This window comes from Pseudophryne corroboree, chromosome 3, assembly GCF_028390025.1.
Source record: "Pseudophryne corroboree isolate aPseCor3 chromosome 3, aPseCor3.hap2, whole genome shotgun sequence".
Classification (NCBI taxonomy): Eukaryota; Metazoa; Chordata; class Amphibia; order Anura; family Myobatrachidae; genus Pseudophryne; species Pseudophryne corroboree.
The window spans coordinates 544064102-544091968 of NC_086446.1; the positions used below are offsets into that span (position 1 = coordinate 544064102).

General features: G+C 47.4%; 1 protein-coding gene across 2 annotated transcripts in view; it reads left to right on the forward strand.

Moving 5' to 3' along the window:
- Positions 1-27867, forward strand: part of ASPSCR1 (ASPSCR1 tether for SLC2A4, UBX domain containing) — a 212980-nt gene that overhangs the window by 75973 nt on the left and 109140 nt on the right. For both annotated transcript variants that reach the window (XR_010243940.1, XM_063961227.1), the window contains exons 3-5: positions 5633-5747; positions 14864-14967; positions 22087-22147. Coding sequence is in view for 1 of the 2 variants with exons in the window: in XM_063961227.1 (XP_063817297.1) it covers positions 5633-5747; positions 14864-14967; positions 22087-22147 (280 nt within the window). In the remaining variant the exon portion in view is untranslated. The remainder of the gene's footprint in view (positions 1-5632; positions 5748-14863; positions 14968-22086; positions 22148-27867) is intronic.

Genomic DNA, 27867 nt, shown 5'->3' on the forward strand with positions numbered 1-27867 from the left:
GGGTTGGGAGGGGGGTATCAGATAAATACGAGCGCACTCCCCCAGATCCGTCAGGAGACAGCAGGGGCGGGTCAGGTAGGTTATAGAGGGAGCTATAAAACGGGCGAAAATCTTCAGCCATCAATTCAGGGTCATATGTATAGGTTCCCCTTTGTGACGAGTACAATTTATCTATTGCACCCAGCGCCTGCTTACGACGTAGTTTGTTGGCTAGTAGGGTATCTATTTTATCCATTTTGTCGTAAAAGCGTTGTTGCAGTTTCCGAAGAATTAGTGCCGCGCGGTTTGATAGAAGGGTGTTGAGTTGTCCCCGGAGGGAATCTATCTGAGTGAGCAAAGAGGGGTCGGGGGATGCTTTATGTTTGGATAGTAAGGTGGCTATTTCTGATTCGAGGGAGGCTATCTCCTGCGCAGCTTTTTTCTTAATTGCCGACGATTTTGCTAATAAGGCGCCGCGAATCGTGGCTTTGTGGGCTTCCCAAAGGATATTAAGTGGGATGTCGGGAGACATATTTTCGGTGAAGTAGTGTGTGATCGCTAGTCTAGTTTCCTCTAGTGCAGAGGGGTGTTGTAGAAGCGAGTCGTCAAGACGCCATTTGTAATTCCTACGAGGCGCGCGGTATATATCTATAAGGAGGTAGACCCCAGCGTGGTCCGTCCAAGTCAGTGGTGTAATGCCCGTATCCGAGATCAGTGGCACTAAGGCAGAGGAGATGTGGATCATGTCAATCCTGGAGTAGTGTTGATGTGGAGCTGACAAGTGCGTAAAATCTTTGGTGTGGGGGTGTTGGGAACGCCAAGTGTCACAGAGGCCGTGGAGTTTCATGGTGACGGTAAGTGTGCGGGAGGCCCGAGGAAGAGTCGTCATGGAAGCGTGAGGCGGAGGACCGGATCTATCTAGCAAGGGGTCGATTATGGTATTAAAGTCACCACCCATGATAATGCTTCCCTGTGCTTCTCGGGATAGGCGTTTAGAGAGAGAATCAGAAAACAAAGATTGGTCTTGGTTGGGGGCGTAGGTGGAGACCAAAGTGATAGCCTTAGAGCGGAGGGTACCCATTACCATAAGGAACCGTCCATCTGGGTCTGTCACTGTCCTAGAGTGGATAAACGGGATATTACGATGAACTAAGATGGCCACACCCCGTTTTTTACAGTCTGCCGAGGCAAAATAGGACTGGGAGAACCATTTGCCCTTAAGCCGGGTGTGGGGACCGGTGAGGTGTGTTTCCTGCAGGAATGCTATGTCAACTTTCTCACGTCTGCAAGCACTCAGGAACACGGTACGCTTCCTAGGGGAGTTCAGGCCATTTACATTGACCGAGAATATTTTAAGGGACATGGTTATTTACGTGAGGGAATATGGCATGTTGCCAAGTATAGTCCAGCAAGCTACAATTTGTGCCAGGCGAAGGCCACCCCTCTGGGCCAAGCAAGAGAAGGAGCGGGAAGGTCAAGCAGAGGCCACAAGAAAAGAGAGAAAAGGAAGAACATAGAGAAGAAGAAGAAATACCCCAAACGGGGAAACATCCCTGAGGTTGTGGGTCCCATTCAGGGGCCGCTAGGAAAAAGCATTGAATAAGTAACATTGTAAACAACAGTAAGGGATTATAGGGGGGTAATTGAGCTACCATGTGAGAGGGTGTGAGTCACCCGGGCCACAAGGGCTGAGAATGGCTATGACCATTTTTCATCTCTAGCAAACATAATATAATATAGGACATTGAGAACTGTGTCCAGACAACAAAAATGCAAACATAAAAACAAGAATGGGGAGGGTGAGGGAATGGGGAGGGGGGGGGGGGGGGAATTTGGCAAGAGAGAAGAAAAAAAAAAAAAAGGGGGGGGGTTGAAAGGGAGGGGGGGGGGGGGGGGGGAAGGGGAATACCACAGGGGTGCAAACAATTATAACTTGATTGTAACAGCATTAACCGAGGATAGTTACGATACTGGTTTTTGAACTGAGGTCGAATCTTCCACTGCTCTCACTCGTTTCGAGTCGTGGAGGCGCCACACCAACAGTTCGTGCACTATCCACATCGGGAGGTTTCCCCAGGTCAGGGAGGATCTTTGTCCACATTGCGCTGTCGGGTCACCCGTGTCCAGTCGGGAAGAGGGGACTGAGGGTGTGGCGGTTTAGATGATGAGGCCGCCATGTCAACTACAGCTGATGTTGGGAGGAGATCTAGCTTTGCCAGCAATTCCTGTCCTTGGGTCAAGGTCTTGACCGAGTGAACAGAGTTATTGACCGAAACGTGTAAGTGGAAGGGAAATCCCCATCTGTATCTGATCTGGTGATGTCGCAGGACCCGGGTGACCGGCTGGAGGTCTCGCCGTTTTTGGATAGTGGAGGGTGCCAGGTCCTGAAAGATCTGCAGCTGCGTGCCTTTAAACAGGATCTCCGATGAATCTCGAACGGAGGACAAAATTTTCTCCTTCGAGCGGAAATAATGGAAACGGACAATAACATCCCTGGGCGGTTGGGCGGGAGGTGGTTTTGCCCGGAGTGCTCTATGTGCCCTATCGCAGAGGCATTCTTCAACCGTAAGGTCCGGTACCAAATGTGTGAAGAATTCTCTCAAGAATGTTGGTAGCGATGGGCCGAGGACCGATTCTGGAACGCCGCGTATGCGCAGATTATTTCTACGCGAGCGATTTTCTTGGTCCTCTTGTCGCTCTTTGAGGGTCTCCATTTCCTCGTGCAATCTAGCGAGTTCACTGTCAATGCGGTGTTGGGAGCGGCAGAGATCGTCCGTCTTTGTTTCCAATGTGTCCGCCCGGTTACCGAGATCTGTAAGGTCCGATTTAAATTCGGCTATAGCGTTCGAGAGTTCCTGCTTGAACGCGGACTGCACTCCCTCCAGTAGGCTCGACATGACCGCCTGTATCTGAGGATCGATACCCGCTTCCGATGAACACGGAGAGGGGGGGGGAGCTTGCGGCCATGGTGGGGTTCTGTGGGCCCTTAGACCTTGAGCCAAAGAAGTTAGTCGGAGCTTGCGTTGCTTTTTTGTTTTTGGACATAGTGGCATATATAAAAAAAAAAGGGAGGGTAGGGGTGGGGGTAAAAAAGAAATAGGAAAGAAAAATTATTGATGGGGGGACACAGGCCAGAGTCCGTTTAATGAGCGGGTAGAGTGTTATATATGGAGACCAACCATTTAGCTATGGCACATGTAGTATTTTATTATTTTGCGTTAAATCATCTTGAGAATCATCTTAAGAATAAGTCTGGGATGTGTGGATCCGAATGTCATAACGCTGAGGCCGTGACTCTTCTAGGCGCCAACTCCGCCGACGGGGCAGATTGCAGCCCAATCCCCTATTCAGTGGCCCGGGCACACATGGTTGGTATTAAAGCACTTCCATAGCCTTCGCCAATGTGGGCGGTAGTGTAAACAGAATCTGTACTCCTGCAGGGGTGAGGAGTGTGTGGTATAGTGCGGCCTATCTTTACCCTGGCTGAGTGCCAGAAAGTAAAATGGCGACTCTGGGCTCCTGTCGTGGGCTTCTATGGAGCTGGGGTGCAAATAAGAAATGGGTGCTGTGGCAGCAGCAGGTACTCACAGTATTCCAGGATGGCTGGGTACTGAAGGCAATGCAGCCTTTTTTGATGTGCTGTAGAGACTTCTAGGGCTGCATACAGGTGTGCACAGCCTTCTCCAGCTAGAGCCCCAGGGATCCAAGATGGCCGCCGCAGCACCTACAGAGCTGCTTCTCTCCCCTCTTTTACCCCCTGTGGGGCTGCCTGTGACACAGAGGCTCCCTGTAAGTGCTATGGGGCGTCCAGCCACACATAGGGGGAAGATCCGGAGTCCCGGGGAGCCCGTCGCGGCCGCGCTCCGATCCCGGAGCTCACGGCCGGGTCGTCCTCAAACTCGAGGTCCCGGCTGCAGAGCGCGTGGTAGGCCGCGGCGGCCGGAGGTAGCAGGGGGGCCGCAGGCCCGTTTCAACAGCTGCACAGCTCCACCGTAGGGACCCGCAGAGGGGATGAGGCCTCCATAGGCAGTTACCAGTGGTCCGGAAGGGGGGAGATGAGAGTCCCGGTTCCCGCGGACAGCTCCGGAGCCCAGCCCCGCGACGTGCCGAAATCGAGGCCCCGGCTTCACAGGAGGGGGAAGGCCACAATCCGCAAGGGCAGCCAAGGCCGCCCTCCGACTCCGCAGCACGCTTCCCCTGGCCGGGCCGATGTGAGCAGAGGCAGTGGGGTAAGTGCAGGGGACACCAGGGCACCAAAAAAGGTATTATTTAAAGTTTATATAGGCCAGTTAGCAGCTATTAATAATGTTTTTCATATACTATCCAGTTTCTAAAAAGACCAAGACTCCCCCAGACTCCTGAACTTGCTCCAATGTTCCGCCGAGCGGCAGATTGTGAATTAAATTTGAATACCCCTAGAAATCATGCGTTTATATATTCCTCCTTATATAAAGTATATAGAGTCTGACTGTACTATTGGTACAGTTTCTATTGCTTATATAGTGACAGCGTATTTCATTGTGCTTAACAATATTATAAGCCCATTGGATCTGAAACATTTAAATATTTGTCTCTGGACACTTTGTTCTGAAGAAACTGGTAATGCAAACAAGACACGCATTAAGGGACATAAGTGCCCTACACACATTGTGCGACCCACCGCCGAGCTGCCCGACCGCCGATACGGGGGGGGGGGGGGGTGACAGGGGGAGTGAAGTTTCTTCACTCCCCCCGTCACCCAGCTCTAGAGCAGTGCATGCAAATATGGACGAGATCGCCCGTATTGGCCTGCATGCACAAGCGACGAGGCACCAACGATGAATGAGTGGGGGGCCGCATATCGTTCATCGTTGCTGCCTCCACGCTGAAAGATATGAACGGTATCTCGTTCATTAATATCTTTCAGTAATATCGCCCAGTGTGTAGGGCCTAATACTGTGTACAGGCGCAGGGAGTTTCTTTACCTCCATGGCGGATGGGTTTGAAGCTTTCACTCTGTACTGGGATTGGTGGAATGCTTGCCAACTCTTGTAGTACTCTCCTGGACTTCCGAAAGAGTGGGCTAATCGTTGGATGACGTGGTTCGCATTACATTGTGTTATCGTGGTCCCATCTGCACTGTAAAATGGAGCCAGCAATTTGCGGCTTTGAAGAGCAGGGGATGGGACCACAATGATGTGATCACAGCGCAATCCCCTTTTGCACCTTGGATATGGTTACCTTATCCAGGACTTTAAACTAAGACCAGAGACTTACATATATACACCACTGTATATATGGACTTGAACTGTTCAAACTGTGGCATTTGAGTTCCAATTTCAAAGTTTATTCAGAATATTTGAAGTCACCTTTATACATTTATAGGTTGCACCCAAGTGAATCATATGTTTTCAGGATTAATAATTATACTCCCCTTGCTTTGTATTTCAACCAGCTTGTTGCATCATTTTAAAGGGCATCATTTTGTTATTTTAAGTGTTTATGTAGTTTTAAAGCCTGCAGAACTTCTATTCTCACTAACATTTTTTTTACTTGAACGTTTTGAAAAATAAATGAATTTGCTAGTACTGCAGTTTACAGCTAAATCATTTGTATTTTCTGGGTCTTTGTAAATGTTAGTCCCTGCTTAACACCTGTTCTCTATCATCTGCAGGTTTCAGAGGACTGTACTGGATCTTTCTGTGCAGTGGCGATTTGCCAACCTTCCCAATAATGCCAAACTGGAGATGGTGAGTTGCTCTCAGCAACGGGCTGGAGTGGAGAAATCGGTGAGATGCTTTCTGCATGTTTCCTGAAAGTTTTTCTATTTTATTTTATTATTTTTCTTTTATGTGGTAATTATTTATTTGTGCATATAGGACCTTATTTATAGTTTGACATAACTGCAAGTGTTGTTTGCAACTCGCTTTTTTTGTGTTGCACATGCACTTCTTTTAACAGTGCCTTCTTTTTTTTTTTTTTTTTCTTGCAAGTTGCGCTTATCCCTACGACATGGGGGCTGGGACAGGAGTAGGAGTGGGGGTGTAGATTCAACTAAAGTACAATAATAACCTGTCGAAGTGAAATGCTCCTAAGATGGCCACTGGAAAGACAGAAATGCGCCTGTTTGGAGGGACATTACTTACAAGTACTGAAACCTGGTGAAAGTTGCTAGCTGCTGCCGATTGCCATGTCTAATTCGCTGAAGGTGTCTCAGACACACCCAGTTATGCAAATGAATTCAAACAGCTGTGAATGCGATTTGATAAAAATAAACCTGGTTTCCTACTGTTTGGCCGAGCTGTAACATGACACAAATGTGCCCTGTGCTGGCCCACCCCCTGAGCGCCTGATGTCATGCACATGACATTACATTGTGCAGAGGGCTGGGTCAGGCAGCACCGGTAAGTGCAATGCTGACCAGCTGTACGCAGGCTGTAGGAGCATCTAAAGGAATCTCCGGCAGCACTGCAGCAGAGATCCTGGTTGGGGACCCGGTTAGCCAGAAGCATGGGCCTTGGGCAGCGACGGCGGTGCCCACAGAGCCCTCTGTTGTGTCTGCTGGCACCGGGTGCAAACCTCTAGCTCAGATCTTGGTGTTTGGGATGGGGAAGGCTGCTGCTATATGTATTAGTGTTAAAAGTAATAAAAAAAGGAATGTTTGCATATTGATTAATTTGCATTTAACAAGCACCAAATGACTTGGGTACTTATCTATAGTATTGCCATGTAATGTGTATGACTTATGTAATGTTTTTTTGAGCATCTTTCTATTTCGTCCTAGAGGATGTTGGGCCGCTCAAAGAACCATGGGGTATAGACGGGATCCGCAGGAGACATGGGCACTTTAAGACTTTCAAAAGGGGCGTGACCTGGCTCCTCCCTCTATATCCCCCACCAGACTCCGTTTTAGAAATGTGCCCGGACGAGACACAGGGCACTAGGAGGAGCTCCTAGAGTTTCTCTGACTTAATGTTAGGTTTTTTATTTTGGGGAGATCTGCTGGCTACAGACTCCCTGCTTCGTGGGAAAGAGGGGAGAGCAGTCTAGACCCACTTCTGATGAGTTCCAGGGCTCTGCTGCTGCTGACAGGATGCCTTCAGCTCCTGAGGGGAGACGAACGCCGGGCTCTCCTGGATGCTCCCTCCACAGCTTGCCGTCCCCCCTCTTCAAGCCAGAAGTCAGAAGACAGGTGAGTATAAGCAGAAAGAAGACTTCTCTTCATCTTTCAAGACGGCATTGTAGAGGTACCGCACGGCGGCTATGCACAGTGCGCGCCATGCTCCCGCAGAGTATACACCACTGGGTGCAGGGTGCTGGGAGGGGGGGGGGGGGGGCGCCCTGGGGAGCATATATTACCTCATATATAAGGCTGGCATAATCCTATAGTGCCCTGGCACTGCCCGCTAACCCCCGCCGGCATATAATTAAATAATAAAAGCGTGAAGAAGCGCGCCATGTTGGGGGCGGAGCTTCTTCCTCACTGCTCACTGGCGCCATTTCCTCCTCCACAAACTGAAGTCGCTGGTCCTTCCTCTCTGCAGCTAGTACCAGGGGGCTAAAAAGACATAGAGGGGGCATATTTATTTATGTAAAACAAGCGCAGACAGCTCTGGGACATCTTTGGTGTTCACAGACCTGCTTATTTGGCGCTGGGGTGTGAGCTGGCTATTTCCCTTTGTGTTCCCTCACTGCTTGGTGTGTGTGCTGTCTCTCAGGTGTCGACATGTCGGAGGCTGATTATTCCTCTCCGGGGGACAATTTGTTGGGGACACCAAATGTTTGGGAGTGGCCCTGTCGGCACCGCCGACTGCAGATTGGTTAACTACTTTGAATGCTTTGCATGCTAGTGTCACATCATTAAATCAAAAGTTTGAGTCTGCGTCTCAATCCCAGGTGTGGAAGAAAACAGTAGAGGACGCTTTATTACAGTTGCAAGACCCTGCAGGATCACACAAACGTAGTTTGACCAATTAGTTGACACAGGTACCGACATGGACTCTGATGCCGATGTCGGTTATGCTGATTCCAGATTAGTGGCCAAGAGTATTCAGTATATGATTGTAGCTGTTAAAGATATCTTTAATATTCATGAGGACCCTATTACACCTGAAACCAGGGTCCTGATTTACAAGGAGAAAAAGCGCTCGGCTACTTTTCCTCCTTGTTTTGAACTTGAACGCTCTCTTTGATAGCATTAGAAATGACCCTGATAGAAGGTTTCAGATTCCTAAAAGAATCAACGTGGCATACCCTTTTCACGAGTCGGATAGGGACTCGTGGGAGAATCCCCCCACTGTAGACAAAGACCTGGCGCGTTGTCTAAACAGGTAGCCCTCCCTGCAGCTCAGTCGACGGCCCTTAAGGAGCCGGCGGACCGTAAGCAGGAGGCTACCCTGAAGGCTATTTTCACTACTACAGGGACGTTGCTCAGGCCTCTTATTGCATCCGCGTGGGTCAGTAGTGCTATTGAAAAGTGGGCAGACACTTTGTCTTCTGATTGGGAGAATCTAGATAGAGATTCCATCCAGGTGACGCTGGGTTATATTAGAGATGCAGCTGCATACTTGAAAGAGGCTGTACGTGACGCTGGCCTCCTTAGTGCTAAGGCGAATGCTATGTCCATTGCGGCTAGACGTGCGCTTTGGACTCATCAGTGGAATGCTGATGCTGATTCCAAAAGGAATATGGAATCCCTTCCCTTTAAGGGAGGAGAACTTTTCGGTGAAGGCCTTACTGATTTAGTATCAGCGGCTACCGCGGGTAAATCTACCTTCTTGCCCTCTGTTCCTACGCAGCAAAAGAAACAGCCAAATTATCAAATGCATTCCTTTCGGCCCAACAAGTATAGAAGGGCCAAGGCAACTTCTTTCTGGCTACCAGAGGTAGAGGTAGACCAAAAAGGGCACCCGCCTCCTCGGGTGTCCAGGAGCAGAGGTCCTCCGGGACTCCTGCTAAACCCACCGCATGACGCCGGGTCCCTCTTACAGGGACCCGCTCCGGTGGGGGCACGTCTCAGGCTTTTCAGTCAGGTCTGGGTTCGCTCGGGTCTAGACCCTTGGATGTTGAAGATTGTATCCCAGGGGTACACACTGGAGTTTCAAGACGTGCCCCCTCGCCGGTTTTTCAGATCAGCCTTGCCAGCTTCACTGCAGGAAAGGGAACTTATCTGCGGTGCAGTACAAAAATTGTGTCTAAATCAGGTTGTGGTCCCGGTACCCCTAGATCAGCAGGGGCAGGGCTTTTATTCAAGCCTGTTCGTGGTGCCGAAGCCGGACGGCTCGGTGAGACCTATTCTCAACCTGAAATCTCTCAACTTATTCCTAGAGAAATTCAAATTCAAGATGGAGTCTCTCAGAGCGGTGATCTCCAGTCTGGAGGAAGGAGAATTCATGGTTTCCTTCGGACATAAAGGACGCTTACCTTCATGTCCCCATTTATCCTCCTCACCAAAGTTTCCGGTGGTTTGCTATCCAGGATACGCACTACCAATTTCAGACGTTGCCGTTTGGTCTGTCCACGGCTCCTAGGATTTTTACCAAAGTAATGGTAGAAATGATGGTTCTCCTGCGCAGGCAGGGAGTTACAATTATCCCGTACTTGGACGATCTCCTGATAAAGGCGAAGTCCAAAGACAAGCTGTGACAGGATATTGCACTGTCCATATCAGTTCTGCAACAGCACGGCTGGCTCCTGAACTTGCCAAAATCACAGTTGATCCCGACAACCCGATTGGCGTTTTTGGGCATGATTCTGGACACGGTCCAGCTGAAGGTTTTTCTCCCTGTGGAGAAAGCTCTGGAAATTCAGAGTTTGGTAAAACTCTTATTGAAACCGAAAACGGTTTCCATTCATCAATGCATTCAATTGCTGGGAAAGATGGTGGCGGCATACGAGGCCCTCCAATTCGGGAGGTTCCATGCCAGAGTGTTTCAGTGGGATCTGTTGGACAAGTGGTCTGGATCCCACCTACATATACACCGGAAAATAATTCTATCTCTCAACACCAGGATCTACCTCCTGTGGTGGCTCAACAGCTCTCACCTCCTTGCAGGACGTCGGTTCGGGATCCAGGACTGGATCTTAGTGAGCACGGATGCAAGTCTCCGAGGTTGGGGAGCAGTCATTCTGGGGGTGACCTTCCAGGGAAGATGGTCAAGTCCAGAAACTCATCTTCACTTCAACGTTCTGGAACTGAGGGCCATTTACAACGGCCTTCTACAAGCGGAACATCTTCTTCGAAACCTGCCGGTTCTGATCCAATCGGACAATGTCACGGCAGTAGCTTACATAAACCGCCAAGGCGGCACAAGAAGCAGAGCGGCAATGGCGGAAGCCACAAAGATTCTTCGCTGGGCGGAGAGGCATACAAGCGCTCTGTCGCAATATTCATTCCGAGAGTGGACAACTGGGAAGCAAACTTCCTCAGCAGACACGACCTGAATCCAGGAGAGTGGAGCCTCCATTAGGAGGTCTTCACGCTGCTAACAAATCGATGGGGGGTTCCCCATATAGACATGATGGCGTCTCGCCTCAACAAGAAACTTCCGAGGTATTGTTCCTGGTCCAGGGACCCTCAGGCGGACGCGGTGGATGTACTGACAACACCCTGGGTGTTCCCCTCAATGTATGTGTTCCCTCCGGTTCCTCTCATCCCAAAGGTGCTGAGGCTTCTAAAAAGAACAAGCATACCGGTGATCCTTGTGGTCCCGGACTGGCCAAGGAGAACTTGGTACCCGGATCTTCTGACGTTACTGGTCGACGATCCCGGGCCTCTTCCTCTGCGCGAGGACCTTCTGCGGCAGGGGGCGTTCGTCTATCAAGACTTACAGCGGCTACGTTTGACGGCATGGCGGTGGAACGCCAGATTTTAGCCCAAAAGGGTATTCCCAGTGAAGTCATGCCTACTCTTTTCCTTCCTAGGAAGGGTGTGACGTCGAAGCACTATCACCGTATTTGGAGGAAATATATTTCCTGGTGCGAGTCTAAGAAAGCTCCTGTGGATAAATTTGACCTTGGACGTTTTCTCCATTTTCTACAAAATGGTGTGGATGCGGGCCTTAAATTGGGCTCCATTAAAGTGCAGATTTCTGCTTTGTCCATTTTCTTTCAGAAACAATTGGCCTCACTTCCTGAGGTGCAGACCTTTGTGAAAGGGGTGTTGCATATCCAACCTCCTTTTGTGCCCCCTGTGGCACCTTGGGACCTTAACGTGGTGTTATCGTTCCTTCAGTCACATTGGTTTGAACCTTTACGTAAAGTGGAGTTGAGATTCCTCACTTGGAAGGTTGTCATTTTATTGGCATTGGCATCCGCTAGGCGGGTGTCAGAGTTGGCGGCTTTGTCTCACAAGAGCCCTTATTTGATCTTCCATGAAGATCGTGCTGAGTTAAGAACTCGGCAACAATTTCTGCCAAAGGTGGTTTCCTCTTTTCATATTCACCAACCTATTGTGGTGCCAGTGGCTACTGGCGCTTTGGCTGAGGATAAGTCTCTGGATGTGGTCAGAGCTTTGAAAATCTATGTAGCCAGAACGGCTCCATTGCGGAAAACAGAGTCTCTGTTTATTTTATACGCTCCCAATAAGATTGGAGGTCCTGCTTCCAAGCAGACCATTGCCCGCTGGATTTGTCAAATAATTCAGCAGGCTCATTCCAAGGCAGGCTTGCCGTTACCGAAATCGGTGAATGCTCATCCCACTAGGAAGGTGGGCTCCTCCTGGGCGGCTGCCCGGAGTGTCTCGGCATTGCAACTTTGCCGAGCTGCTACTTGGTCGGGGTCAAACACGTTTGCTAAGTTTTACAAGTTTGATACCTTGGCCGATGAAGACCTTAGTTTTGGTCTATCGGTGCTGCAGAGTCATCCGCACTCTCCCGCCCGTTTTTAGAGCTTTGGTATAATCCCCATGGTTCTTTGAGCGGCCCAACATCCTCTAGGACGAAATAGAAAATTGGATTTTGAATACCTACCGGTAAATCCTTTTCTATGAGTCCGTAGAGGATGTTGGGCGCCCGTCCCAGTGCGTACTGTATCTGCAGTGTAGTTCTGGTTAAACACAGTTGGTGTTATGATTTTTTCAGCTTCTTGCTGAATCTTGTTCATGTCCGTTGACATGTGTTCAGTTATCTGCCATGTTGTACGGCATGCTTATGGCGTGAGCTGGTGTTGTGCTCACCTTTGTTGTTAAATCCTTTCCTCGAAATGTCTGTCTCGCCGGGCACAGTTCCAAACTGAGTCTGGTGGGGGATATAGAGGGAGGAGCCAGGTCACGCCCCTTTTGAAAGTCTTAAAGTGCCCATGTCTCCTGCGGATCCCGTCTATACCCCATGGTTCTTTGAGCGGCCCAACATCCTCTACGGACTCATAGAAAAGGATTTACCGGTAGGTATTCAAAATCCTATTTTTGTGCTCACAGTGAAGCCACACCTCCCGTCGCATCTCCTATTCCTGGCGCATCTACTTCTGTTGGTTGCATGGGGAAGGAGCTTCACTTGCAATCTAATGTAGAGTTGGTCGCATCTCTTGTTTGCAGCAGAATCTGAATAAGTAGCAAAAGTCCATATTCTTCTTTTTTTTTGTTTTTTTTTGTTTCCAGTCGTATCTGCCTCCAACTGTAAATGATGTCCATACACTTTCAGGTTCTATACAATACCCTGATGCAGCTTGCACAGTATATCCCTGTAATCTAGAGGGAGAAAAGAAGACTCTATTTTGGGGGCACTCTTCAAAATACAGACAGGGCCAAATGTACCCTCAAGTATCGTTAATTCCAGCCGTGCCAAAACGCGTTTCACCCGTAGGCTTGCTCACTTCACTGCACTCTCTGGCAGAGATAAAAAAATCAAACACAATTTATTGATAAACAAGAGATACCATGTTACTGTGATGGGCATTCTGCATTTTTTTCAACACTGTTTATTTACCATTTGGGCAATTGTTGAACCTATATAATAATAATACAAGTGTTTTGAAATACAGTAGCAGATGTTTGGTAAATTCATTACCTATTTATGGTGTTTGGTAAATTCATTACCTATTTATGGTATGGTTGTTCCAACAGTGAGGCACCATATTTGGTTTTTAAAAAATTAGAAATTAATAAATAAAAACAAGCTCTTTAGTGAGCAATCAGTGTTCTCTGAACACCTTGTGATTAATATTTGATCCCTAGGTGTATTCAAATATGTATGTTTTTTTCTTCTCTTTTTCCCTATTTTAAGGAACAATTAAAAGTTATATTTTAACGATACTTGAGGGTACATTTGGCCCTGTCTGTATTTTGAAGAGTGCCCCCAAAATAGAGTCTTCTTTTCTCCCTCTAGATTACTTGTTTTTCTGACTCTGGGGAGCAACGCCAACCCTGTATTATGGTGAATCTACCTCAGGAATTATAGGCATTTGGTTTTCACTGTAGAATTACCCCTTGTATGCTTATATTGTTGGAAATTTTGTTATCCATTTACGAACAAGGGGGTATCTTGTTGCGGATCATCACAAATGTTTCTCTCTACAGTATATCCCTGCAAAGCCTTTCCTCCTATGCGCTGCATGCTTTTCAGCTCACATAGATATTAGGTCGGTAACAGTCTCACAATAGAATTACAACCAGACTCGCACTTCTCACATCTGTAGCAATAGGCAAGCTTTCATTTCCATGAAATAATAGTACGTTTTCTGATTGGGACCTCTAATACTCCAAAGAAATAGCTTCACATTTTGTAGTCTTTTGACAGCTAATGAGTGTAAACTGTTCCCTCTAATTTGGTTTGCAGGATTGACTCCACTCGCAGTGAATTGAGTGATGCATTTTAATAAACTTCTGGGAAACAAAAATGGAATCTATGGACTGTAGGAAATTGTGTTTGGAAAACAGCAAGGTATTCAGGGCTGTTTTCTGCACCAAATTAGTTAGGAAAACTTTTACGAAATGTCAGATTCCCCTTTTATATAGCAACATCATTAGTTGAGGAAACAGCTGTAATTTAAAGTATTCTCAATAATCAACTGGACCCTAAAGAAACAAAGAAAAAAAATCCACCCAGCAGCTATGTAGTCTGAGCTTCTACTCTCCAACTTATCTTTTAAAGTAGTGAAATGCTTGTTTTGTCCTTGTCTGTCAGGGAAACACAATACAAACAGCTAATTAGGGTTGACCTTTTGACTACATCCCAGTATAATTATGCTTTAATAGATTGCTTCTTACAAACTTGTAAAATCTCTCATTCTGGAAAATTGAAAGTAACCCGTTCCACCATACTTGGACAAACCTATGTTTTACACATGAACGTACTTAATGACAGATTTCTGAATGTCCGGTACATATTTGGATAGTCACGTGGAAACACTATTGAGCTGTTGCCATAATTCTTAAGCCATACCTTGAATATAGTGCACAAAGTAGATTTTATAAGTAAAAACTGTTTAAAAAAATGTATACAAAGCTTAAGCTAGAGGAGTTGATCTTATCTGTGATAAGTCATATGACCGACGTTGGAGGTTTTTTCTCCTGAGACTGACCAAACATGGTAGATTGTTTCATTTGGTAAAATATTTTGCTGTTTATGTAGACTAGGTAAATCCCCTGCAACATGGTTATTATATTTAATATTGTTGTTTAAAAAAAAAAAAAAATTACATTTTTTTTATTACCTAATCGCCAATTAAGAGAACTTTACAATTATTATATCTAAGGTCCCAATACTCAGTTCTGCCTCTATATTTGTGCTAGTCATTTCTCCAGAACTTGTCACTATAAAAACTCTTGAGTTAATTCTGCAGTCGGTGAGTATATTGGGGAGTGCAGGGACTACCTGACTCTTTTTATATTATTTGTAAGGTTAAGATGTTTCATGAACCTGGAGAGACTGGTGTGTGACCGTTATGTTCCCCTGTATTTCTGTACTAGAAAATTCGTGTTGGATTGCAGTTGGAGGACGGCCTTAGGTTACAGGATGAGTTCCTCGGCAGCCAGACTCTCTGGGATGTACTGGTCCATTTTTCACAGACTAGGTAAGAACAGAAATGGCCTCTGCCATGACATATCTGGTCTTCACTGCATTTTTTAGGATGATTAATATAAATATACTTTTTCAGCATAACTCAGTATGTTTCTTTAAAATGTTTTATGAAAATGCACAAATACGTCACGTTGCATTTGCAATAAATGTAATATGGAAAAGTACTGGAAAAACTATTGTTTAAAAGGAAAACATTTTTGTTACTGTAGCTTAAGAGCAGTTGGTGGGCAGCTTGTTACGTGCCATTCTAATAGGGATCACATTTGGCCCACCTGGCTAGGATTACACACATCTTCCTAGTACATTTTATGTGGAAGATAGAACTTTGTGCAGCCTCTCTGTAGGAGGGTAGGCTGTGCTTTAATGTCTTCTTTCTTGGTAAGCTAGGTAGCTATAGGACCTACAGCTTTGACTGTGCGACTTTGTGGCATTATGTTATCTTTTGCTTATTCATAAGTCATTTATGGCACTAATGAAAAACCAGCAGTGATTTGGGACAAACCTGAAAAGTTTGTTCTTGGATAAATTGAGAAAAGTAGTAAGTGATTTCATTCAGTATTTAAGGTGATTTAACGTTTCCAATGTAGTTCTCCGTGAGGATAACAAGATCACTTTACGAAGGTCTTATTAAGAAAGGAAGAACAATAGGGCATAAAAATAACTATACCTTTGAGATGGCTGTCACCATATTGCTGAGGTCGTAGCTGATTGGTTACTCAGTATTCAATAGAATCTTCCCATTTCCATGCCCTCTGTCTACCATGTCTGTGTCACCCCATGTCTGTCTACCCATCCCATTTAGAATGTAAGCTCTCACGAGCTGGGCCCTCTTCCCTCTTGTGCTTATACTTTTCTTACTTTAATAATCTTCAACTGCACCAAATCCTGCAGTTTCCGACACCTGATACTTATGTCGGTGTCATCTGCTGATGTAGCTATGTTATGTACCATGTACTTGTCCTATATTGTCTTCAACTGTAAATTGCTGTTTCTCTGACGTCCTAGTGGATGCTGGGAACTCCGTAAGGACCATGGGGAATAGCGGCTCCGCAGGAGACTGGGCACATCTAAAGAAAGCTTTAGGATCACCTGGTGTGCACTGGCTCCTCCCCCTATGACCCTCCTCCAAGCCTCAGTTAGATTTCTGTGCCCGACGAGAAGGGTGCACACTAGGGGCTCTCCTGAGCTCTTTGTGAAAGTTTTAGTTTAGGTTTATTATTTTCAGTGAGACCTGCTGGCAACAGGCTCACTGCATCGAGGGAGTAAGGGGAGAAGAAGCGAACTCACCTGCGTGCAGAGTGGATTGGGCTTCTTAGGCTACTGGACATTAGCTCCAGAGGGACGATCACAGGTTCAGCCTGGATGGGTCACCGGAGCCGCGCCGCCGTCCCCCTTACAGAGCCAGAAGAGCGAAGAGGTCCGGAAAAATCGGCGGCAGAAGACGATCCTGTCTTCAGATAAGGTAGCGCACAGCACCGCAGCTGTGCGCCATTGCTCTCAGCACACTTCACACTCCGGTCACTGAGGGTGCAGGGCGCTGGGGGGGGCAGCGCCCTGAGACGCAATAAATCGATAAAAAAAAAAAACCTTATATGGCTAAAATAAATGCATCACATATAACTCCTGGGCTATATGGATGCATTTAACCCCTGCCAAAACATACAGAAAAAGGATGATAGGCTCCGCCCCTTTCTCGGCGTCCTTATCTCCTCAGCACACTGGCGCCATTTTCCCTCACAGCTCAGTTGGAGGGAAGCTCCCTGGCTCTCCCCTGCAGTCACTACACTACAGAAAGGGGTTAAAAAAGAGAGGGGGGCACAAATTAGGCGCAGTATATAACAATACGGCAGCTATAAAGGGAAAAACACTTATATAAGGTTATCCCTGTATATATATATATAGCGCTCTGGTGTGTGCTGGCAAACTCTCCCTCTGTCTCCCCAAAGGGCTAGTGGGGTCCTGTCCTCTATCAGAGCATTCCCTGTGTGTGTGCTGTGTGTCGGTACGTTGGTGTCGACATGTATGAGGAGAAAAATGATGAGGAGACGGAGTAGAGTGTCTGAAATAGTGTTGTCACCCCCTAGGGGGTCGACACCTGAGTGGATGTACTGTTGAAATTGCGTGACAGTGTCAGCTTTGTATAGAAGACAGTGGTTGACATGAGACAGCCGGCTACTCAGCTTGTGCATGTCCAGACGTCTCATACAGGGGCCCTAAAGCGGCCGTTACCTCAGATACAGACGCCGACAGGGGTACTGACTCCTGTGTCGACGGTGAAGAGACAACCGTGATTTCCAATAGGGCCACACATTGCATGATTGAGGCAATGGAAAAAGTTTACACTTTTCTGATAATATGAATACCACCAAAAAAAAAGGGGTATTATGTTTGGTGAGGAAAAACTTCCTGTAGTTTTCCTGAATCTGAGAAATAAAATGAGGTGTGTGATGATGCGTGGGTTTCCCCCCGATAACAATTGATATTTTCTAAAAAGTTATTGGCAGTATACCTTTTCCCGCCAGAGGTTAGGGTGCGTTGGGAAACACCCCCTAGGGTGGATAAAGCGCTCACACGTTTGTAAAAACAAGGGCTCTACCCTCTCCTGAGATGGCCGCCCTTAAGGATCCTGCTGATAGAAAGCAGGAGCGTATCCTAAAATGTATTTACACACATACTGGTGTTATACTGCGACCAGCAATCGCCTCAGCCTGGATGTGCAGTGCTGGGTTGGCGTGGTCGGATTCCCTGACTGGAAATATGATATCCTAGATAAGGACAGTATATTATTGCCTATAGAGCAATTAAAAGATGCATTTCTATATATGCAGGATGCACAGCGGAATATTTGCCGACTGGCATCAAGTATAAGTGCGTTGTCCAATTATTCCAGTAAAGTGGTCAGGTGATGCGGATTCCAAACGGCATTTGGAAGTATTGCCTTAAAAGAGGGGATGTACCCCAGGTCGCCTCTCAAAATAAGACGCCGTATTATCAGGCGCAGTCCTGGTTGGCAAGCGGACAAAAGGGTTCCTCTTTTCTGCTCGTGACAGAGGGAGAGGAAAATGGCTGCAGAGATCAGCCAGTTCCAAGGAACAGAAACCCTTTTCCGCCGCTGCCAAGCCCTCAGTATGACGCTAGGGCTTTACAAGTTCAGGCACGGTGGGGTCCCGTTCTCAATGAATTTCAGTGCGCAGTGGGCTCACTCGCAAGTAGACCCCTGGATCCTTCAGATAATATTTCAGGGGTACAAATTGGAATTCGAGACGTATTCCCCTCGCCGTTTCCAAAAGTCTGTTTTACCGACGTCTCCCGCTGACAGGGAGGCAGTTTTGGAAGCCATTCACAAGCTGTATTCCCAGCAGGTGATAATCAAGGTACCCCTCCTGCAACAGGGAACGGGGTATTATTCCACACTATTGTGGTACCGAAGCCAGACGGCTCGGTGAGACCGATTTTAAAATCTAAAATCTAAAATCTTTGAACACTTGCATACAGAGGTTCAAATTCAAAATTGAGTCACTCAGAGCAGTGATTGCAAACCTGGAAGAAGGGGACTACATGATGTCTCGGGACATCAAGGAGGCTTACCTTCATGTCAAAATTTACCCTTCTCACCAAGGGTATTTCAGGTTATGGTACAGAACTGTATCAGTTCGGACGCTGCCGTAGGGATGGTCCACGGCACCCCGGGTCTTTACTGAAGTAATGACCGAAATGATGATATTCCTTCGAAGGAAGGGAATTTTAGTTATCCTTTACTTGGACGATTCCCTGATAAGGGTAAGATCCAGGGAACAGTTGGAGATCGGTGTAGCACTATATCAGGTAGTGTTGCGGCAGCACGATTGGATTTTCAATATTCCAAAATCGCAGCTGGTTCCGACGACTTGTCTTCTGTTCCTAGGGATGATTCTGGACATAGTCCAGAAAGATGGTGCTTCTCCCGGAGGAGAAAGCCAGGGAGTTATCCGAGCTAGTCAGGAACCTCCTAAAACCGAACCAAGTCTCAGTGCATCAATGCACAAGGGTTCTGGGTAAAAATGATGGCTTCCTACGAAGCAATCCCATTCGGCAGATTCCACGCACAGTGGAACCTTCTGGACAAATGGTCCGGGTCGCATCTTCAGATGCTTCAGCGGATAACCCTGTCACCAGGGACAAGGGTATCCCTCCTGTGGTGGTTGCAGAGTGCTCATCTTCTAGAGGGCCGCAGATTCGGCATTCGGGACTGGGTCCTGGTGGCCACGGATGCCAGCCTGCGAGGCTGGGGAGCAGTCACACAGGGAAGGAATTTCCAGGGCTTATGGTCAAGCCTGGAGACATCTCTTCATATAAACATTCTGGAACTAAGGGCCATTTACAATGCCCTAAGTCAAGCGAAACCCCTGCTTCAGGGTCAGGCGGTATTGATCCAATCGGACAACATCACGTCAGTCGCCCACGTAAACAGACAGGGCGGCACGAGAAGCAGGAGGGCAATGGCAGAAGCTGCAAGGATTTTCGCTGGGCGGAAAATCATGTGATAGCACTGTCAGCAGTGTTCATTCCGGGAGTGGACAACTGGGAAGCAGACTTCCTCAGCAGACACGACCTTCACCCGGGAGAGTGGGGACTTCACCCAGAAGTCTTCCACCTGATTGTAAACCGTTGGGAAAAACAAAAGGTGGACATAATGGCGTCCCGTCTAAACAAAAAACTAGACAGATATTGCGCCAGGTCAAGGGACCCTCAGGCAATAGCGGTAGACGCTCTGGTAACACCGTGGGTGTACCAGTCAGTGTATGTGTTCCCTCCTCTGCCCCTCATACCAAAAGTACTGAGAATCATAAGAAGGAGAGGAGTAAGAACTATACTCGTGGTTCCGGATTGGCCAAGAAGGACTTGGTATCCGGAACTTCAAGAGATGCTCACGGACGAACCGTGGCCTCTACCTCTAAGAAAGGACCTGCTCCAGCAAGGGCCTTGTCTGTTCCAAGACTTACCGCGGCTGCGTTTGACGGCATGGCGGTTGAACGCCGGATCCTGAAGATCCCTACCCTGGTCAAGGCCAGGAAAGACGTAACCGCAAAACATTATCACCGCATTTGGCGAAAATATGTTGCGTGGGGTGAGGCCAAGAAGGCCCCTACAGAGGAATTTCAACTGGGTCGTTTCCTCCATTTCCTGCAAACAGGACTGTCTATGGGCCTAAAATTAGGGTCCATTAAGGTTCAAATTTCGGCCCTGTCGATTTTCTTCCAAAAAGAACTGGCTTCAGTGACTGAAGTTCAGACATTTGTAAAAGGGGTACTGCATATACAGTCTCCTTTTGTGCCTCCAGTGGCACCTTGGGGATCTCAATGTTGTGTTGAGTTTCCTAAAGTCACATTGGTTTGAACCACTCACCACTGTGGACTTAAAATATCTCACATGGAAGTGACGAGTTAGCCCTGGTTTCAGCCAGGCGGGTGTCAGAATTGGCGGCTTTATCATATAAAAGCCCTTACTTAATATTTCATTCTGAAAGGGCAGAATTGAGGACTCGTCCTCAAATTTTCTACCTAAGGTGTTTTCTGCATTTCACATGAACCAACCTATTGTGGTACCTGCGGCTACTAAGGACTTGGAGGATTTCAAGTTGCTTGACGTGGTCAGGACCCTGAAAATACATGTTTCCAGGACGGCTGGAGTCAGAAAATCTGACTCGCTGTTTATCCTGTATGCACCCAACAAACTGGGTGCTCCTGCTTCTAAGCAGACGATTGCTCGTTGGATTTGTAGTACAATTCAGCTTGTACATTCTGTGGCAGGCCTGCCACAGCCAAAAATCTTAAAATGCCCACTCCACAAGGAAGGTGGGCTCATCTTGGGCAGCTGCCCGAGGGGTCTCGGCTTTACAACTTTGCCGAGCAGTTACTTGGTCAGGAGCAAATACGTTTGTAAAATTCTACAAATTTGATATCTTGGCTGAGGAGGACCTGGAGTTCTCTCATTCGGTGCTGCAGAGTCATCCGCACTCTCCCGCCCGTTTGGGAGCTTTGGTATAATCCCCATGGTCCTTACGGAGTTCCCAGCATCCACTAGGACGTCAGAGAAAATAAGAATTTACTTACCGATAATTCTATTTCTCATAGTCCGTAGTGGATGCTGGGCGCCCATCCCAAGTGCGGATTGTCTGCAATACTGGTACATAATTATTGTTACCAAAAAATTCGGGTTATTGTTGTAGTGAGCCATCTTTTCTAGAGGCTCCTCTATTATCATGCTGTTAACTGGGTTCAGATCACAAGTTGTACAGTGTGATTGGTGTGGCTGGTATGAGTCTTACCCGGGATTCAAAATCCTTCCTTATTGTGTACGCTCGTCCGGGCACAGTATCCTAACTGAGGCTTGGAGGAGGGTCATAGGGGGAGGAGCCAGTGCACACCAGGTGATCCTAAAGCTTTCTTTAGATGTGCCCAGTCTCCTGCGGAGCCGCTATTCCCCATGGTCCTTACGGAGTTCCCAGCATCCACTACGGACTACGAGAAATAGAATTATCGGTAAGTAAATTCTTATTTTTCCTGTTTTGATTATTTGTTTATGTACTTTGTAATTTGAAGCTGCGGAACCATTCTGAGTAGTGTCCACCATTCTGCCTGAACTGTGCAAATGTGCGTGTATGCTGCTGCAAGCAATTACTATTGACTGGCATTTAGTTTCTAAACATTGTGTTTTTACTATACCATTGCACATGCGTTGCCTGTTCTGCACTGAGATATCTTAGTAGACTGGGAAGATGACTGGACGAATTTTTAATCTAATATTGAGTCTGCAATGCTGCCAGGTAAATCCAAGAGTGGAAACCTTGAGCTGCTGCAGTGTTCTGCATATTGGCGGCACCTCTACGACAGATTCTCAGTTAATAAAATGTCGAACTCAAAAATGAAGATGAACAAGTAGTTTATAAATTGTAATCATTAATTTTTTTATTTTAATTTTTTTATCTCAGTTGTGACAGGTACATCTTAAAAAAACTAACAAACCTGGTAATCGATGGTGCGCTGATAACTGTATTGGAATACGTTCTTTCTCGTACAGATTAGATGATGCTTTTCAGGTTTACTGTTAGGTGGTGTTTTATGTTTTTCAGGGTGTGTTTGGAAGAAGTTCCTCATGGAAGCGTTCCTGTATGTATTTATATGCGGGATGAGGTAAGGCGATGCACAGACAGGAGAATACTAGTCCAGACAGCTCGTTAATGAATGATTCATTTGCTCCTGTGTTTTCAGCTCGCACCTCTCTATGTCCTCAGAAAGTGGGAACTGATGTAAAGAGTGGACTAAAAGAGTCCCACCAACATACTTCAATGTTATAATAAAAGTACATCGTTAAAGAAGTTTTCAAAAGACTACATATTACTTTATTATATATTTCTCTGATGTCCTAGTGGATGCTGGGAACTCCGTAAGGACCATGGGGATTAGCGGCTCCGCAGGAGACTGGGCACAAAAGTAAAAGCTTTAGGACTACCTGGTGTGCACTGGCTCCTCCCCCTATGACCCTCCTCCAAGCCTCAGTTAGATTTTTGTGCCCGGCCGAGAAGGGTGCACACTAGGGGCTCTCCTGAGCTTCTTAGTGAAAGTTTTAGTTTTAGGTTTTTTATTTTCAGTGAGACCTGCTGGCAACAGGCTCACTGCATCGAGGGACTAAGGGGAGAAGAAGCGAACTCACCTGCGTGCAGAGTGGATTGGGCTTCTTAGGCTACTGGACACCATTAGCTCCAGAGGGACCGAACACAGGCCCAGCCTCGGAGCTCGGTCCCGGAGCCGCGCCGCCGGCCCCCTTACAGAGCCAGAAGCAAGAAGAGGTCCGGAAAAATCGGCGGCAGAAGACATCCTGTCTTCACCAAGGTAGCGCACAGCACTGCAGCTGTGCGCCATTGCTCCTCAGCACACTTCACACTTCGGTCACTGAGGGTGCAGGGCGCTAGGGGGGGGCGCCCTGAGCAGCAATAAAAACACCTTGGCTGGCGAAAATACATCACATATAGCCCCCAGGGCTATATGGATGAATTTTTTTTTTTTTTTAAATTGTTTATTTTAATTTTCAGGGTATAAACTTTACAGGTTACAAACATTACTGCAGCCTTCCCCCTTACATGGGATGGGCTGTTCTGTCTAACATTACATTACCGATAACAGAAATATAACCTTAAAATAAGGAACATGTGGTTCCCACAATGCAAAGAAACAGCAAAGAGTTATGTCTCGGGGTAGACAGAGACTATTCAGATGGGTGGGAACCGACACACAGGTTCGTAATTATGACTGTAGGAGGGTAGAGACTAAAGAGATAGAACCTGAGAGGCGAGAAAAAGAGACAGGGGAGATGGGGAGGGAATAGAGTAGGAGGAGAGGTGGCAGGGTTAGGGAAATGCCGCTGGTACGCCCCCGTTTTGCGCTGGTACGCGCATGGCGCTAGTACTAAATGGAAAGTGCTACTCGGGGAACACGAAAAGGATATGTTGAGGATATCCTCTGAGCTACTTGTCAGGCTAGGAGAGTACAGGGGTCATAATAGTAGGGCCGTCGAGCTCCCGGGGGGTCGAGCTCCGTGTGCGGGGGCCTGTGAGTCAAACCAAAGTTCCCATATTTGAAGGAACTGAAAAGATCTGTTATGGAGGTATGCAGTGATTTTTTCCATGCTTGCGAAGTACCATATTTTGTTGATGACCTGTTGTATAGGGGGGGACTCCCTCTTTTTCCAGTTTAGGGCAATTGCGCATCTAGCCGCGTTCAAGATCTGTGTCAGTAATTTACCGGAGTTCGGAGGTGCATTGGCAGTGGGGAGGCCTAGCAGAAAGGACCAAGGATCTTTGTATATTCGGGTCTGGAGCACTGTACTCAACAAGTGGGCGACTGAATCCCAGAATAGCTCGATTTTAGGGCATGTCCACCATATATGGAGGAAAGAGCCGTGTCCACCGCATCCTCTCCAGCACAATGGCTGGGAGGAGGGAAACATTTTGTGAAGTCTAGAGGGGACTAGATACCACCGATATAAGATTTTATATGCGTTTTCCTTAACTAGGGTTGAAATCGAGGATTTCGCGGCAGCCGCAAAGACATCTGACCAATCATAGTCATCTGGTATCGGGCCAAGGTCCTGTTCCCACTTGAGTATAAAAGCCGGGGTCGTCTCCTTATCCCCTACCTGGAGAAGGGAATACAGTTGGGAGATGATTCCACGAGCGAGCGGTTTGTAATAGCAATAGGACTCCAGGGTGGAGAGAGGTTGGAATGGGGATGTGCTTGTTAAGGACGAGACAAAGTGTCTCACCTGGAGATAGGTAAAAGGATTCGCATCCGGGAAGTCATATTTTGACGCGATTTCTGGTAAGGGTGTACAGGCCCCTTCGGACAATACATCTAGAACAAAGCGGATGTTATGTGTCGACCATGAGTGCGAGCGGGTCATGGAATGGCCTGGGACGAACGAAGGGTTGCCCCACAATGGAGTAAGCGCCGAAGGGGCTGATAGCATGTGGAAATGGCGTGTACAATAGTCCCAGATCTGACAGGTGAATTCCAGAACCGGGTGGAGTTGCAAATGGGGAGGCCTAGATTTAGGAGGGGATAGGAGTAGAGACGATAGAGGGGTGCGGCTAAGTGTCCTCTCTAACTGGAGCCAACGTATGGACTGCATAGGGGCGAACCATGCAACCGCTTGGCTGAGATGGGTAGCCAGATAGTAAAGACGGATATCTGGGAATCCTCTCCCCCCTTCTTGTACTGATCTGCGGAGGGTAGAGAACCCTATCCTAGGAGTTTTATTTCTCCACACAAAACGTAGCAACCACGTATGAATTTGTGCCAGTACCGAGTCCGGCACTTTCACTGGTAGCGTTTGAAATAGATAGAGGAGGCGGGGGATAATATTCATTTTCAGAGCTATGATACGGCCTAACCAAGATATGATTAATGATTGCCATTTATGGAGATCGGCCTTAAGATTTTTAAGCAAAGGCGAGAAATTTTCCTTAAACAAGTCTCCATAGCGGCTCGTAATATAGACCCCCAGATATCGAATTTTAGAGGTGCACCAGGTGAATTTGAAGTTGTTTTGCATGTTGGCTATTTGGGGAGGGGAGATGTGGAAGGGGAGAGCTTCCGTCTTGGACCAGTTGACTTTGTAGCCCGATAACTTTCCGTATTCAGACAGGAGAGTAAAAAGGTTCGGCAGAGAGGTGTGAGGTGAGGAAAGTGATAGGAGGACGTCATCTGCGAACAAGGAAATCTTGTAGACAGAGTCCCCTACTCCTAGCCCCCCGATGTCGGGCGAGGCTCGGATTCGGGCTGCTAATGGTTCTATCACTAAGGCAAAGATCAGGGGTGAGAGTGGGCAGCCCTGTCTGGTACCGTTGGAGATGTCCAAAGGGTCAGATTGTACTCCGTTTATAGATACCCTAGCGGAAGGGGTCGAATATAAGGCTTGTATCCCTGTAAGGAATTCCCCCTGAAAGCCCAGATGTGCAAGAGTTTCAAACATAAAGGGCCACCCTATTCTGTCAAATGCTTTCTCCGCGTCCAGAGAAAGCAAGAGAGCAGGGGTGTGTGTAAGGTTGATATAGTGGGTCAGGCTAATAATTCGTCTCGTGTTGTCTCGTGCTTGACGGCCGGGGATAAATCCTACCTGGTCGTTATGGATAAGGTGGGGTAAGACTCTATTTAGACGGAGAGCTAATATTTTGGCATAGATCTTGATATCTGAGTTAAGTAATGATATAGGCCTATAGTTAGCGCAAATAGATGTGTCCTTACCCTCCTTAGGGATGACTATTATCTTGGCCTCCAGTGCCGTTTTGGAGAAAGAAGCTCCCTGCAAGACAGCATTGAAAAGGGCTGAGAGGTGAGGTGTAAGTTGGGGGAGAAAGGTCTTGTAATATGCGGCCGTAAAGCCGTCTGGGCCAGGAGCTTTGCTAAGTTTTAGGGATTTGACAACAGTGGCAATTTCTTCTTCGGATATCTCCGAATTCAATTCGGCTGAGACCGATAAGCTTAGACGAGGGAGATGGCATTGGGATAGGAAGGTACGAATAGCCCCAATAAAGTCTGGTTTCGTCTGAGTGGTCTTATGGGCGTTGTATAGTTTTTCGTAGAAGCGAGAGAAAGTTTCAGTGATGCGTTTGGGGTCCCTAGTCTTCGCACCAGAGGGATGCTGGATAGACATAACGTTATTCCTTGTAAGTTTAGCCCGGAGTCTAGAGGCTAGCAGCCGATCAGCTTTATCTCCTTTTTCGTAAAAGGATTGGTTGAGCCACTTCAAGCTGGTCTCCACCTTCGTCGTCAGGAGCATGTTTAACTCACCTCTGACCGCAGATAGGGCGGAGAGGTCCGTTTCGGACCCTGTTTTTTTGTGTTTCAGTGAGAGGGAGCCAAGCATGTCCGTGAGTTCCCGGATGCGTTTGGATCTGGCCTTCTTGTTATAAGAGGAGGCACTGATCAGGTATCCGCGTATGACCGCTTTGTGAGCGTCCCAAAGTAACATAGGGGGGACAGACGGGGATGTGTTTGTCTCAAAGTAGTGGGTGATTTCGGCGGCTATGTGGGCTTTCGTTTGGGGATTAAGAAGGAGTCTATCGTTCAATCTCCACACAGGGTGGCGAGCGGGTGGGTGTGGGCCTGCGACATCTACGGTGACCGGACCGTGATCTGACCACGTGTTGGGGTGAATGGAGGTGTCAATGATACTTTGTGCAGGCTCCGAACTCAGGAAAATCATGTCTAATCTCGTGTAAACATCGTATATGGGGGAATAGTAAGTGTAGTCTTTGGCAGTCGGCTCTTTTACTCTCCATGCATCGAAGAGAAGGTGCCGTGACAGCAGGAGGTTCAAGGCAGTTGCATTGCGCGTGTGTGAGGGGCGCATGGATCTGGGCAGAGGTTTAGATCTGTCCAGAGCGCTGTCTAAAGTCACATTAAAATCCCCTCCTAATACCACATTACCGCGTCTGTGTAGGGCTAAGAGGCTATTTAAGGAGTGGAAAAAGGGAGCCTGGGTCTTGTTTGGAGCATAGACATTTAGGAATGTATAGGGAGTCCCGTTTAACAACCCTACCAGCAACAAGTATCTGCCTTCAGGGTCGCTCAGTATTTCAGAAGGGATGAAATCTAAATGATTAGCAAAGAGTACAGAGACCCCTTTCTTCTTGTGTATGGGGTCGCAAGCATGGAAAGTGTGCGGGAAGTGTTTGGACTTAAGTGCTGGGTGTGATTTACCTGAGAAGTGGGTCTCCTGTAGGAAAACGATATCGCCTTTAAGTTGCTTAAGGGATTGAAATAAAAGGGAGCGTTTGCGTTGGCTATTTAGACCTTTCGTGTTCAATGTGATTATCCTAAGGACCATGGTTTGAGAGCAGAGCACTTTTCATGTGGAAGCGCGCCAGCGGAGTTCCGAAAGATAGGGGGGAAGGAAAAGGAAAGAGGATCAGGAAGAAGGGAAGAGTGAGGGTAGGAGAACAGATGAAGAACAAGCATATATTAGCATCAGTGGTTAAAGGGCGGAGGGAATCCATTCTCGTCAGTCGGACCCAAGGGAGAGACAGACCCGCAGGTCTAGGTCGTCCGACGTCGACCCTAAAGGTCGAATGGGGGGTGGGTGAACCCAGCTGCTCAGAGAGGAGACCGGGTCCCGTGTGCGATCATACTATATTTAAATGTACGCAGTGCGAACAATAAGCTAGGGGAGCTTAAAGGGGAGGGGGGAAGGGGGGGGGGGGGAGGGTAACAGCATTAGTAGGACTGGGGGTAAACATGGCATGCTGAACGCATATTAACAACAATAATATTAAGACCTGTGTGAGGTAAAAAAGGAGAACAAGAAAAAACAAAACTCACCCTATACGGGCCTCCCGGGACCGAAGCCCACGCGG